Source organism: Carcharodon carcharias, chromosome 7 (assembly GCF_017639515.1).
Source record: "Carcharodon carcharias isolate sCarCar2 chromosome 7, sCarCar2.pri, whole genome shotgun sequence".
NCBI lineage: Eukaryota > Metazoa > Chordata > Chondrichthyes > Lamniformes > Lamnidae > Carcharodon > Carcharodon carcharias.
Window position 1 is genome coordinate 130551353 of NC_054473.1, and position 14718 is coordinate 130566070.

At 40.6% G+C, this 14718-nt stretch overlaps 1 protein-coding gene across 5 annotated transcripts in view; it reads right to left on the minus strand.

Moving 5' to 3' along the window:
* ripor1 (RHO family interacting cell polarization regulator 1) overlaps positions 1-14718 on the minus strand; it is a 353552-nt gene that overhangs the window by 99647 nt on the left and 239187 nt on the right. For all 5 annotated transcript variants that reach the window (XM_041191363.1, XM_041191361.1, XM_041191359.1 and 2 more), the window contains exon 2: positions 1181-1307. In XM_041191363.1, the coding sequence (XP_041047297.1) occupies positions 1181-1281 (101 nt within the window). In that variant the 5' untranslated portion in view covers positions 1282-1307. The remainder of the gene's footprint in view (positions 1-1180; positions 1308-14718) is intronic.

Consider the following 14718-nt stretch of genomic DNA (forward strand, 5'->3'; position numbering starts at 1 on the left):
GAATGACAAAGCTTCACAATGCTGTCAAACCCCTGTTACTTAAACTGTGCTTTTGGTTTTCTACCACAAACAAATCAAAGAGACAACTGGAAATACCAGAAATCCCACCTGCACAAAACAAAGGCACAGCAAAGTGTTTCAAGCTCTGCTCAGAGGTGACTCTTGCTTATAGACATCATAAGTCCTCTGGCATCTGATTCAATCAGCCACTTCTCAGTGGTAGCACTCTCATTCCTGAGCTACTGGCTGAGATTAAGTCTCAATCAGAGACTGGAGAACACAATGCAGACAAAACTGAGGGTGTGCTGCACTGTCAGAAATGATACTTTTCCAATGATAATTTAAACAAAGTCTATGTCTCCCCTCTTAGGTGGGCATAAAACATCTGATGGAAGTACTTCAAAGAAAAGTCAGGGAGATCTTCCAGTATCCTAGCAAATAGATTATCAGGCCATTATCTCAGTGTTGGATGTAGGACCTTACAATGAACAAACTGTCTGCCGTGTTTTCTACATTGCAACAGTGACTACACTTTCCAAAAAAGTACTGTACTTCATTGGCCGCAAAACTTTGGAAGGCTGTGAAAAATGCAATATAAATGCCTTTTTAAAATTTCATTCAAGGATTATGGGAGTCACTGGCTAGGCCAGCATTTGTTGCCCATCCCAAATTGCCCTCGAGGAGGTGGTGATGAACCACCTTCTTGAACCGCTGCAGTCCATGTGGTGTAGAGTGTAGGGTACACCCACAGCGCTGTTAGATAGGGAGGTTCTGAATCTCTCAAGATTTCAGCTCAGATGACAGTTGTTCCTTAGGGGTTTGGCTTATTCTGTGGGTAAGGGGTTTTCACGGCTTTCAGGAAAAACAGGGGGTCTTTCACATCCAAGGGTTTGTAGGTTAGAGAATGGCAGGAGAAACATTTAACCACTGAAGTGCTCCTGTTGCCATCCCAGCTTAAGTTAGTTAACATGGAGCAGACCTAGGAGCTTCCTGACCCATGCAGCTCTGCACTGTAGTGGGGCCATGTATTAACATACTAGGTCTACAGCAGAGCGCAGCCCTCAAATATTCATCAATTCTCTACATTATGCTGAAAAAAAAAGCAATGCAATTCTGGCTCAATGGGGAAAATAATCCATTAAATCACCAAGGGCCAGCTTGATTTGGAATCGTCACTGACCTGAATGCTTTGTCCTGCGGTGAATTGACTCCAGCAAAAGACTGACTCCTAGTAATTCCAGTGAACAAAATGCGGCGCACAGGCCGCATGGACAGCGACATTGTGAATAGTATCCTGGCTGGGCGCCCTGTGGTAAGAGAATGAAAAGACACCAATGAACAACTGTCCTACAAACAAAAATGTATGCTTGTAATTGATGAAAATGTGATTATAATTACAAACGCTTCAGTGCATCAAAAGTATGTGGGAAAAGGCAGTAATTTCATGCTGTTATTTTCCTCATCTGGAGATTTACAAGCATCTTGCAATCTACAAATTTCCCTCCCCAGCGCAACAGTTAAATTCTAACTGATCTCAGGCACTGTTTACTTACAGCAATTTGTTCAAATACATTTCTGCCTCACCAGCAGAACAGTGAGACATGGCAGAATAACTCTGCTTTATGATGATGAGAGCAATTATCAACCTATTTACCACATGAAACCGCACTCCAGGTCAGCGAGTAAAGTCAGTATTACTGAAGTATGGCATTGATGGAGAATCAAAAGTTAACTGTTTCAAGTGCTGGTTCAGACTGAATGAGAATCTCTCGCTACGTGCTGTGTTCTCACTTTGCCTATCACCAGCAGCTCTATACCAGCGTACATTCTAATAGCTCACATTACTTCAGTGTAGTCAGAATGAATCGCATTATTTTAAAACTAATGATACAAGTATGTTAACTAATGTACTTAAGACCCAATACCACCTTTCCTCAAAAAAGTCAATGATTGGGTTGGGTAACCATTACAGGAATTATCAAGCCACAACATTCAGACTGTCTTTTCATAGATGTCTTTAAATGAAATGCTGTCAAACTGCCATCAACTGTTCACAGTACCCAATGCAAAGCCACCCAAGTAAGCATGCAGAGAGAGAGAAAGATCAATAGACTAGTCACAGACTGGGATTCTTAACCAGCAAATTATTTCACAAACTGGTCCAGTGTCAAATAACAGAAATTAACCCTGAGATGAGCTAATACAAATCCTATATACAGGTTACTGGAGACAACTTCTTGGTGAGAATTTTATTGCTTGGCACTAGAATCTTCATACATGTTCAGGAGGCCTGTGCCAACAAGGAGCCCTCAAAATCAAATTTTGTAATTTAAAATTTTTGTATTTTAAAACAAAAAAGCTTCATCACTACCGGGAGGTCTCTTGTCTAAAAAGGCCAGGGATGGTTGAATAGTCTGTCTATTGGCAACGCACATTTTGCTACAGCTGTACAGAAGTTCAAGTTAGACCATGTCTGGACAACTGCAGACCGCTTGGGCATCAAATGTTAGAAAGGATATATTGACCTTGGAAAGAGGGCAGTGCAGGTTCACCAAAACATTATCAGGGCTCCAAGGGTTAAATTATGAGGTGAGATTACATAAACTAGTCCTTATTCCCAGAATATAAAAAGTTGAGAAGGGATTTGATGGAGGCTTTTTAAGATTTTGAAAGGGATCGAGTAGATAGAAACTTTTGAGAGTTTACAAGAAGGGAACAAAACTTTAAAATCAGAGCCAGGCAATCCATTCAAGACAGTTAAGTGAGGGAGCACCAATTCATGCAAAAAGTAATAGATGGTAGCTCAATTAATAATTTAAAATCTGAGATAGTTGGATTTTTGCTAGCCAAGTGTACGAAGGAATATGAAACCAGGCAGCTACATGGAGTTAGGACGCAGATCAGCCATGATCTCATTGAATAGCGGAACAGAATCAAAGGGGCTGAATGGCTGACTCCTGTTCCTTTCTCCCAATATCCTGTGTCAGACTACCACTGGGGAGTTACCTCCAGTAGTATCTGATGGATACGGTTTTAGCACTTGGTGTATGTAGTTGGAACTTTTATTTCTCACACATCAGTTGTATACTTCTCTAAAACAAATACCGGTGGGCAGTGGACTTGCACTGACTATTTATTAGGATATGTGTCAGTGTCATCAGGAAAGAGGCAAGAGAAATATAGTCAGAAAAGGAATTCACTGTTCTAAGCAGCTATTTTGTGCCTTACACTGGGTAGAACTAGAGACAGTCACAGCAACCCCTACACACAACTGGAAAGTAAAACATGAACCATTATTCACAAAGCCTTGAAAACTATTCAAAGTATTCAACTGGGAATCATCAAAAGGTGACTCATAGCTCACTTAAAGAATAAATTACAGATCGCACAGTCCACCATAAGAATGCATAGTTACTGAAGAGTTCAGCAGGTTGAAAGATTCTGCTTAACCATTTCACAGTTGGAAGTTGAAGTTGCAGAAATGTTTTTAATCAGACTGTTAAAGCTCTTGTGTTAACTCCCAGGCTGGATTGGGACAGATAGAAAACCATTCGGCACCCCCGCGTTGTGAGGCCGAGGAGATTTTAACCTCTGGCTCTCAGCTGCACCACTTCTATCATCTCTCACCCAACTCCAGGTGGGAAGTGCCAGCAGGCAGCAGTGGGATTTCAGGAGGCCACTGTGGGAATCCTGAAAGAATGGTCCCTGGCACTCAGCTAAGTGGGCGGAGGGTGTTGGGAAGGCATCATGGTCAGGGCAGAGGATAGGAAGCCTGGAGTAGAGGACGCCCAAGGTTTCCTTATGGATCACAAAACATAAGGTGGTATTTAATTTTCTGGATCTTTGCTAGACTCAGCTTCTCTTGCTGCCACATCAGCCTGACTGGGAAGCCACAACAGCTTCTGTGCGTACGTCTGATGTCAGAAAGTTGTACTCCACTGGTGTATGAGCTTGTGCTGTATTGTCAAGGTCCAGTCCTAAAGATGAGGTGAGATATAAGTTGAATGCCACCTTCCACATGTTCAAGTGAATTCTGTTCAACTAACCAAAGCTGTGCAGAGAGATCGCCCCTGGAAAATATTCCCCTCAATCATTTCACTCAAACAAACAATGTCATAGTTTGTCTACATAAAGAGGTTACAGTTCAAAAATCATTCATTAGAAACACAGGGCTTTGGGATGTCCCAAGGACACGAAGACACAACATAAATGGAAACATTTTATAAAATCTAGCAGTGAAAGTTTGACATTTCTCAATGTGTCAGACTGTGTAAAATTAAACTGTTTTACACAATCAGATCTTTTCAGATTATTTACACTAATTTCCTAATCTCAGTGAAGCTTTTAAAAATCCAAAAACTGAGGGGAACTGGAACTTTGGGGCATACCAAAGTGTTGGACAGGTCCATCTAGCCTGTTCCACACTGTGTCATAATGCATCATGCATCACGTCAAGAGATTCCCGATACCCTACATGTCAACATGTAGTCCCCCAGCAGAGGTTAAAAAGACATTAAAAACCTGATGTTAATTGAGGAAAAACATTTTGCAGCGTACCTAGCCTTGTTTCTCTCCCACATTCCCTCCTGCTCTATACACTTGAATCCCTCCCTACTATTCTTTAATACAAGATGTTTAAAGAGAAGCAGTTTCAGTTCACCCAGTTAAGAGATGCTAATCAAATGAGAGGCTTAGAATTTGATACTAAGTACAGCAATAATGGAAGAATCAAGTTGGAATCAGAGCTGAAGATGACAAGATTTGGCCAAGGAAGGTTTTCCAAATCTGATACTTTTGAATCACCACATTTCACACAATTTTCACATCTAGACAAAGATAAAATACATCCCTGTAAGGAGGTAACTGCAGCAGTTTCAAAACAGCAGCAGACAAGGTTTCAGCTTTGGCAGAAACACCAACTATCTGCACTTCGGCTATCAGAATGTGCATTATCCATAGAAATGTTTACCTAATTGGAAGTATAAAAAGACCTGTGGTTTTGAAGACATTGAACTGAAGTTAATGTGCTAGTTTATGTTACAGCTGAAGGATGACTCTTTCTATTCTTAAGCTTCACTTGCTCTCCAATGATTCTTAAACACGATGTCAGAAACTACTCAAACATTAGAGAGCTAGTGACTCACCACAGCACAGAGACAAGACATCTGCATTTTGTACCTTCTCCACAGAAGAGTTCTCAGAAAAGACACCATTATTCATTTTAACTTCAATCTGTACAAAAGTGTCACCATTAACAATACGGAGTCAGGTTCTAGAAGACAGCTATTTACAAATCAAAGCATTTCAAAAAGCCCACACTTTATTTACTCTATCCAAGACGTTGTGTTCTGAAGATTAGATGTTGCGAGGCTAGTTTTATAGCTGACCTTTACTATTCCAAGTCAAGAAAGAATAGGCAGGCATTAAGCAAAGACACAACCTTCTGCATTCAGTTGGTGTGTGCATGTGTGAACTTACAGCTGCTATCAGTTAATGCACATAATTGCGTCTGCCTTTTCCTTACCTCCTCTTGGGACCCCAAAACACTTTTATCAGTCACAAACCAATTATACTCCAAACATCAGCGATAGTCAGTAATTGGTACGGGCAAGTTCTGGAAAACCAGTGCCAACTTGTATGTGGAGGTCATGCCCTTCTGTCAATGTTACAATGCATGCACACATAGCATTTATTTTGGTGTTATAGAGTTGTAGAAATGTGAAAAGGCAATGCCATCAGCCTGCCTAATAGAGATTTGCAAGAAACCCTCCAGCACTGAATATCCTTTGTGGTGTCCAACAAAAGCACATCTTTATTATCAGAGAAAATGTTTGTGAAGAACAGGGGAAAACTGCTCAAGGCAGAAACTAAGGGAAACAACTTCACATCAACAACAACGTGCCCCAAGTAAATCAGACAGTGAAATTGATGCACACTGTTTGTGCAAGGCCTGATTGCATTAAAAAGCTGCAGAAAATCTTGGCATATTAATCCAATAGGTTTTTTTTTTAATTGCCCATATAATCATCCTGATGTCTTTAGAGTAATGAAAATTAACTGTGAAAGAATGCATCCCGCCAGAGAGAAACTGGGATCCATCTCATTCTTGCAGTAATCCCACTGTAGTCCCTGGGGTTAACAAACAGCTTTCACCAAATTATTTCCATTAGAGGAAACATCTTGGGAGAAGGTCACAAGGGTCACATATGTGGGAACATTCTAAAGAATACTGGTACTGTCGGAAACAGAATCACTGGAGTTCAAAAGTTTTTCTACTATTTTATGTTCTGACCCAGGGCAATTTATATTTTTAAAAAGGCCTGTATATAAATCCTATTTTTCCAACTGGGCAGGAGTAGGTGTGTTACATTTGGCTTCAGTAACTCTAGATTAGAAAGGAACATTTAAAATTGTTAAGTTAACCAAGAATGCGAACCTAATCGACAGCCTGACACCATTCATGGTCAAGCACAAGTACAAACGTTCTACTGCTGGAAGGTTAACATTCAGAGTTTCTTTTTGCAATTCCATCCCATTCAAAGACAAGCACAGGTCATTTGGCTTCATCTAGTTCATTCTCCCTACAGAAACCAATGGACTGCGTAATACAGCATCTCAATTGCCTGTTCAATGATTGCAGAATTTTTCACTCCCACCCATCTGGAAGACCTTTCCAATAGCGGTTGTTAGAGGTCAATCATCTCACTTCCTCGATATCACTGCAGGAGTTCCTAAGGGTAGTGTCCTAGGCCCAAGCATCTTCAGTGGCTTCATCAATGACCTTCCTTCCATAAAGTCAGAAGTGGAGACGTTCAGCACCATTCGTGACTCCCCAAATACTGAAGTAGTCCATGTCCAAATGCAGCAAAACCTGGACAATATCTAGGCTTGGGCTGACAAGTGGAGAGTAACATTCACGCCACACAAGTGTTAGGCAATGACCATCTCCAACAAGAGAATCCAAACATTGCCCATGACATTCAATGGCATTGCCATCACTGAATCCCTCACTATCAACATTCGGGGGGGTTACCATTAACCAGAAACTGAACTGGTCTAGCCATATAAATACTGTGGCTACAAGAGCAAATCAGATGAATCCTGTGGCGAGTAACTCACCTCCTGACTCCCCAAAGCCTGTCCACCATCTACAAGGCACAAGTCAGGAGTGTGATGGAATACTCTTCACTTGCCCAGATGAATGCAGCTCCAACAACACTCAAGAAGCTTGACAACATCCAGGACAAAGCAGCCCACTTGATTATCACCCCATTCACAAACATTCACTCTCTCCACCACCGAAGCACAGTGGCAGCAGTGTGTACCATCTACAAGGTGCACTGCAGGAACTCACCAAGCATCCTTAGACAGTATCTTCCAAATCCATGACCACTATCATCTAGAAGGACAAGGGCAGCAGACACATGGGAATGCCACCACTTGGAAGTCCCCCCTGCAAGCCACTCACCATCCTGACTTGGAAATATATCTCCATTCCTATACCGTCACTGGGTCAAAATCCTGGAACTCTCTCCCTAACAGCACGGCGATGTATCTACACCACACTGCCTGCAGCAGTTCAAGAAGGCAGCTCACCATCACCTTCTCAAGGGCAATTAGGGGTGGGCAATAAGTGCTGGCCTAGCCAGCGACATCCACTTCCCGTGAGCAAATAAAAAAAAATTTAAAAATCACTCAGTGTGAAAAACATTTCCCAACATTAGCCCCAAGTTTAACCTTGGCCTGCAGCCAAAGTTCAATTTAGTACGGTGCTCCCGATTAACCTTATCTATAATGCATGTTGTCTCTCAGAGTCTCTTTCAGAGTCTGTTTCCTCAGCTTATCCTCAGAATTCTTTGACATCATCATATGCAAGTGACTAGATATCCTGAGTCAGCCAAATCTAATCAAAATTCCCAGGCAAGATGAATAAGTACTCAGGATAATCAATAAAACATCAACAGAATATGAGATCTCTTTGTAAACTTTGTAAATAGTGAACTTTCTTCATGCCATAATACATATGTGCTCGTGCAGTTTTTTTTAAAATGCCAATCCTCCGCACAGCAACACAATATGCACAATGCAAGTATTCTATTCAAGAGTAATGTTTGTTGCAGCAATTGAACCCAACAGAGCCCGCATCTGGAATTGGATAAAGTGGTTCTGGAAAAATAAGCACGAGGGAGTAAGAGGCCTTCATTGCACATGATAGGCAAGTAAATGATTTTAGAACTTATTTTCACACGAGCCTGGTTTCTATCAGCATCATATGTACCTGAAAATGTGGTACAAAGCCAAGATTACAAATATCGAGCAACACAGAACAAATTAATTTGCAATCTTTTCCCAACATTGCTTAGCATGTGGGAAGATATTCTCCACGTCAAGCTCATCAAGCAGTGCCTTCTACGATTGTGGGTGGGGGGCGGGGGCAAGGGGTGTGTGAGATGTGGGGAGAATGTCAGAAGCAAGTTAGATAAGACTGGAGAGAAAGTCATGTTGAGCCCACTTTTCTGTATTCCTATTGGATCAGTCATGAATGGCAATGGCATATCTGGGGAATAAGCCACCTGCCTGTCTCTTCAGCTGCAGAATGGCATGTAGTGTTTAAATCAAAGACATGCATTTAAAAATTTTGAAGGAAGACATACAATATTTCAGCGCCAGAAAGAAAGCACAACGTACATAGTGTAATAAATTATCAGCAACACTGGAGACCCAGTTACTAGAGCAATGAATTTTGTTGGCTGCAGTAAAACACTGCCATTGTAAAATACTGCAGCTGTGCCAGTATGCACAAGCCTGAAGAAAGCACTCTGATCCCATGCAGGCTGCACAGTATTTAAATTGGCCTAAACCAATAAAGAAAGTGATTCATTGACCCTTCTATAAAGTAACTTTCGTAATTTGAAAATAAAAGCCTGTTTAGTAAATGCAGCAGTCATCATTGTGCAAGGGAATCAAGAACACATATCGCCATGTACCCCCACCCCACCCCCACTAAAGTAGTACAGATATATCCGACTGTCCAAATAGCTTCCTGTGATAGAAATAGTCCTAAAGCAGCACTAACATTGAACTAAAATACACAATGCAGCATAATGCCTGGGTTGGCAACAGGGCCAATCACTAGTACATTTCTGCAGTCCCCATCTACTAAATATAGTTTCTTTAGCAGTTCCATTTTAATTAATTTTGTGCCTATTGGCCAACACTGCCAGCAAAAGCAGAAAATGCTGCAAAAATGCAGCAGGTCTGACAGCATCTGTGGAGATAGAAACAGAGTTGACATTTCGAGACTGTATGACTCTTCTCCATGAAGAATGATAGACACTCAAAACATCAACTCTGTTTCTGTCTCCACAGATGATGTCAGACCTGCTGAGTTTTTCCAGCATTTTCCGTTTTTGTTTGATTTGCAGCATCCGCAGTATTTTGCTTTTATCTTACTGCCAGCAAAAGTATATCTAAATGAGTATAAGTTCTAACAAATTATAATTCTGATAACCCAGTGGTTAAATACATTACTTGGTGAGGTAACGCACCAAACAGATTAGAAAAGGTCTCAGCTTTAATTCCTAGTTGTTATGGTAGCCAATCTCAGCCAATGTTGGGAGTTCCGCCTGCAGCTTTGGACTCAGTGCAGAACACCCTGCAGCACAACACTGCTTAAGTGCCAGCAAGAGGCACTTAGAAGATGGACTTTGGCTGAAAGCAGTAATTGCCAACTTTCCACAGAGGGTATCACTGGCATGGAAGAGAGATTTAAAACCTGTGTAGCTATTTATTTAAAAGGTGATGTAATAAATGCAGAGAGGTCAGAATAGTTGATTTGCACACCGAGAATCATACTTAGTAGGGTCTGAAATACAAGTTCTCTTTCCACTCCTCCTTCAGTTCCAAGCCCATGCAACATGTGTGGTCAAATTATTCTTAGTTCTGCACTAAAGTCATCCCCTGAACCTGTTTGTCAGAGACCCAGGGACAATTCTCCTTTCTCTTAATTTCCCACCTCACAAAATTCATGGAACCCCATCTGCTTCTATTGACTCATGCTGCAGTTGAAGGCGCCAAGATCAGAAACCCCACAGCATTGGGATGGGATAGGGTGACAAATTGGAGTTCCTGATTGCCATGGCACTGCATAGTGACCTAACATGCTGTGCTTTGAACTTTCAATTAAAAAGCAGAAAGAAAATGTGTTTTATCCAGTTAGGAACTTGATTCAGTCTTTTATTAAAAAAAGAGAAAATACTGACAGCAGGAGGCAAAATAAATCACTGCCAAAGAACTAGTTTAAGAAACATTGTGAGACAGTGAACCGTGCCAAGTTTCAAAGCAGAAATTGGACAGCAGGAATAGAACTTCAAGTGTTGTGTAACACAAGAGGTTAGAGGGGTCCCTCGGCTAGGTGAGAGCATCACAATTAAAGGTAAACATTTGTTGAGATGGAGAGCACAGCTTCAGTCCAGCAAATTAAATTAAATAAGGTGGGTGTTCATGCAAGGGGAGATTTGGGAAGTTATAGAAAATGGACACGACAACGCCGAGTAGCGATGTGGATAATAGTAACTGCAGCGTGACAGGGAGGGACAGAGCATACAAACATTTGCACCAGCAAATGAGGGCAGAGTAAGGAACAAAATAGTAAAAAAAAAGACAGACTAAAAAGAATATTTATCCGAATGCATGCAGTATTTCTAACAAGTTGGATAAATTGATAGCACATACAGAAATAAACGAGTATGATGATAGCCATTACAGAGGCATGGTTGCAAACTGACCAGGGCTGGGGTCTGAATATTCAAGCATATTTAACATTTTGAAAGGACAGAAAGAAAGGAAAAGGAGGTTGGATGGCTCTGGTAATAAAGGGTGAGATCAGTACAGTAGTGAGAAGTAATCTTGGTATGGAAGATCAAAATGTATAATCAGTTTAGGTGAAGATATGAAACAGCAAAGAGAAAAAGTCACTGGTGGGAGTGATTTATAGGCTCTCATAGTAGCTACAGAGTATAAATCAAAAAATAATTGGGACTTGTAAGAAAGGTACTGCGATAATCTTCATATGCATTGGATGAATCAAATTGGTAACAGTAGCCTGGAGGATGAGTTCATAGAATGTATTCAGGACAGTTTCTTAGAATAATACATTCTAGAATCAGAGAATGGGATATTTTCAACCTGGTAACACAATGAGACAGGATTAATTACTAACCTCATGGTAAAGGATCCTCTAAGTAAGAGTGATCATAACATGAAAGAATTTCACATTCAATTTGAGAATAAGAAAAGTGGAGCTGAAACTAGTGTCTTAAACTTAAATGAAAGCTATCACAAGCGTAGGAAAACAGAGTTGGCTAAATTGAAGTGGGAAAATAGATTAAAAGGTAAGACAGGAGAGAAGACGTTTGGAAGACATTCCATTGCTCTCAAAGATACATTCCATGGAGAAAGAAAGGATGCACCAACTGTGGCTAACTAAGGAAGTTAAGGATGATATCAAATTGAAAGAAAAGGTGTACAAAGAATAAAAAGAATAGCTAAAAAGAATAGCGGTAACCCAGAAGATTGGGAAAAATTTAGAAACCAGCAAAGGATAACTAAAAAAAAGGGAGAAATTGGAGCATGAGAGAAAACTACAAGAAATATAAACAGACAGTAAAAGCTTCCACAAGTATACAGAAAGGAAGAGAATAGCTGAAGTAAACATTGATTCCTTAGAGGGAGAGCCCAGGGAATTAATAGTGGTAAACAAGAAAATGGCAAAGATTTTGAACAAGTATTTTGTCTTCACAGTAGAAGGCACTAAAAGCATCCTGAGAACAGTAGGAAATGAAGAGGCAAAAGGGAGGGAGGAATTTCAAAAAATTATGATTACTAGAGAAAAATTAATGAGAAAGCTAATGGGACTGAAGACTGACAAGTCCCCTGGACCTCATGGCTGCATCCTAGGGTCTTGAAAGAAATGGATACTTCTACATTGGTTGTAATTTTCCAAAATTCCATAGATTCTGGAATAGTCTAAGCAGATTGGAAAACTACAAATGTAACACTACAATTCAAGAAAGGGAGGTAGACAAAAGGCAGGAAACTATGGGCCAGTTAGTCTAACATCTGCAATTGAGAAAATGCTAGAATCCATTATTAAGGAGGCAGTAGCAGCACATTTAGAAAAGCAATTCAAACAGACAAAGCCAACATTCTTTTGTGGAAGGGAAACAGAGTTTGACAAATTTATTACAATTCTTTGAGTATGCAACAAGCATGGTAGATAAATGGGAACCAGTAGGTGCAGTGTGTTTGGATTTCCAAAAGGCATTAGATAAAGAGCCACATGGAAGGTTAGTACACAAGATAAGAGCACATGATGTTGAGGTGGGGTGGGAGGGGGAAGGTACATTAGCACGGACAGAGGATTGGCTAACTAACAGGAAACAGAATGAGATAAATAGATCATTTTCAGGTTGCCAAACTAACTACTGGAGTGTTGCAGTGATCAGTGCTGGGGCCTCAACTACTTATGGTCTATACTAATGACCTGGATGAAGGGACAGAGTATATTGTAGCCAAATTTGCTAAGAATACAAAAATAGTTAGGAAAGCAAGTCGTGAGGATACGAAATCTGTGAATTGATATAGCTAGATTGAGCGAGTGGGAAAAAATTGACAGGTGGAATATAATGTGGGAAAATGTGAGGTTGTCCACTTTGGCAAGAAGAATAGAGAAGCAGGATATTATGTAAATGGAGAGGGATTGAAGAACACTGTAGTTCAGAGGGATCTGGGTGTCTCCGTGCACAAGGCTCACAAAAAGTTAGCATGCTGGTAATTAGGAAGGCAAATGAAATGTTGGCCTTTATTGCAGGGGGTATAGGGTAGAAAAGGAGGAAAATCTTGCTACAACTGTACAGGGTATTGGTGAGACTGCACGCAGAGTAGTGCATGCAATTTTAGTTTCCTTACTTAAGGAGGAATATGCTTGCATTGGAAGGTCAGATAAGGTTCTCTAGGCTGATTCCTGGGATGAAGGTGTTATCTTATCAGGAAAGATTCAGCAGGTTGGGCCTATACCCATTATGGACAGTTGGTGAGAGGAAAGTAGTACAGTTTGCCTGTCTCTCTCCTGTCTGGAACAATGATCACTTATTGCAATTTGGAGTTTACAAGGATGAGAGGTGTTCTTATTGAAACAAGAGATTCTGAGGGGGCTTGACAGGGTAAACAAAGGATGGTTCCCCTCAAGGGGGAATCAAGTAGTAGGAGGCACAGTTTAAAAATAAAGGGTCCCCCATTTAGGAAGAGGTGAGGGGAGATTTCCTTGCTTAGCCTTTGGAATTTTCTTCGTCAGCGAGCAGTGGAAGCTGGATTATTGAATATATTCAAGGCTGAGTTAGACAGATTTTTGATCAACAAGGGAGTTAAAGTGTTAAATGGGTAGGCAGGGAAGTTGAATTAAGGCCACAAATCAGATCAATCATGATCTTATCGAATGGTGGAGCAGGCTCAATGCATGCCCCTATTTCTTATGAGTTTACAATATTATGACCGTATGAAGTGAAATAAGGCCCTTAGCAAAATGGGCTAATCTTCCCAAACTGAGCCGTTTTGTAAAGATAGATTTGCATTTAAATAGCACCCTTCTGGGTTTTAATAAAATACCAAATCCCCTGATCAGGATGGTGGCAGGCCTTTGAATCCCACTGCTGCAGCCAAGCTCCATTCAGCTGTGTAGTATAAAGTTTCCAAAAATTGTACAAATATTTACATTTTCCAAAACTCATTACTTTTCACTGACGCCAGATGCAGCAATGGGTCATCATGCCGTTGATGATATTATAAACTCAGCTTTTTCATTAAATAAAATAAATTTATTGGTACTATAATTCAATAACACCCACTGTCCTTGTCCCCAGTCTCTAACAGTGAGTTGCAGAAGTTCTTCATTTTGTCCCATAGGCAATCTGGTGGTTTCAATTGGTTCAGAATGGTTTTGGCCACTTTCTATTGGTCCACCTTTGGGCAGGTGTACCAATTGTACGGGTGTTTAAATGGGTGGAATGCTAACATTTGACGAGTATGCTGCTTCATTGTGTTCATTAGGAAGTATCCACAGTGGCTGTGTTGTTAATCTAACGCACATAAAGATGGCAAAAGTATTGGTTTAGAAGGCAACTGTGGAGAAAGCAGAGACTCCTGCCATCTGCCTCATGCTCTTACTGAGTGTTGCATTCTCTCTCTGCTTCGGAATTACTGCATCAGGGAATATTTCCTTTTTTTGTGGGTTGGAAAATCATTTCCTAGTTTTGCTGCTAAACAGATGGCCACATTTTTTTTTAAGTCTTTGTGTAGATCGTTTTTCAATCTTTCCTCACTATACCTGCGAATTTACATTGAAGGGTGGTTGGTACTGCTCTGATGTGTGCAAATTTGATGGTTTGAATATATTTTAATAAACATAGTTTTTAAAAATTCATTAGCTGCCAATCTTTTGAAAAATATCCAACTGCTCCGCTTGTAAATATTTGCATTGCCTTGTATACCCCAAATTGGAAAGATTATTCTGATCTCTAGTTAAGACAGCTCGAATGGTATGGCAATGATTCAGGTTTGTAAGCATTCTCATTGTGTTTGATGGCAGGAATCCTTTTGGTTTGCACAAAGATCAGCAATTTACCTACAAGGCAGTTCCTGTGTTCCAAACTTAGGTCAGAT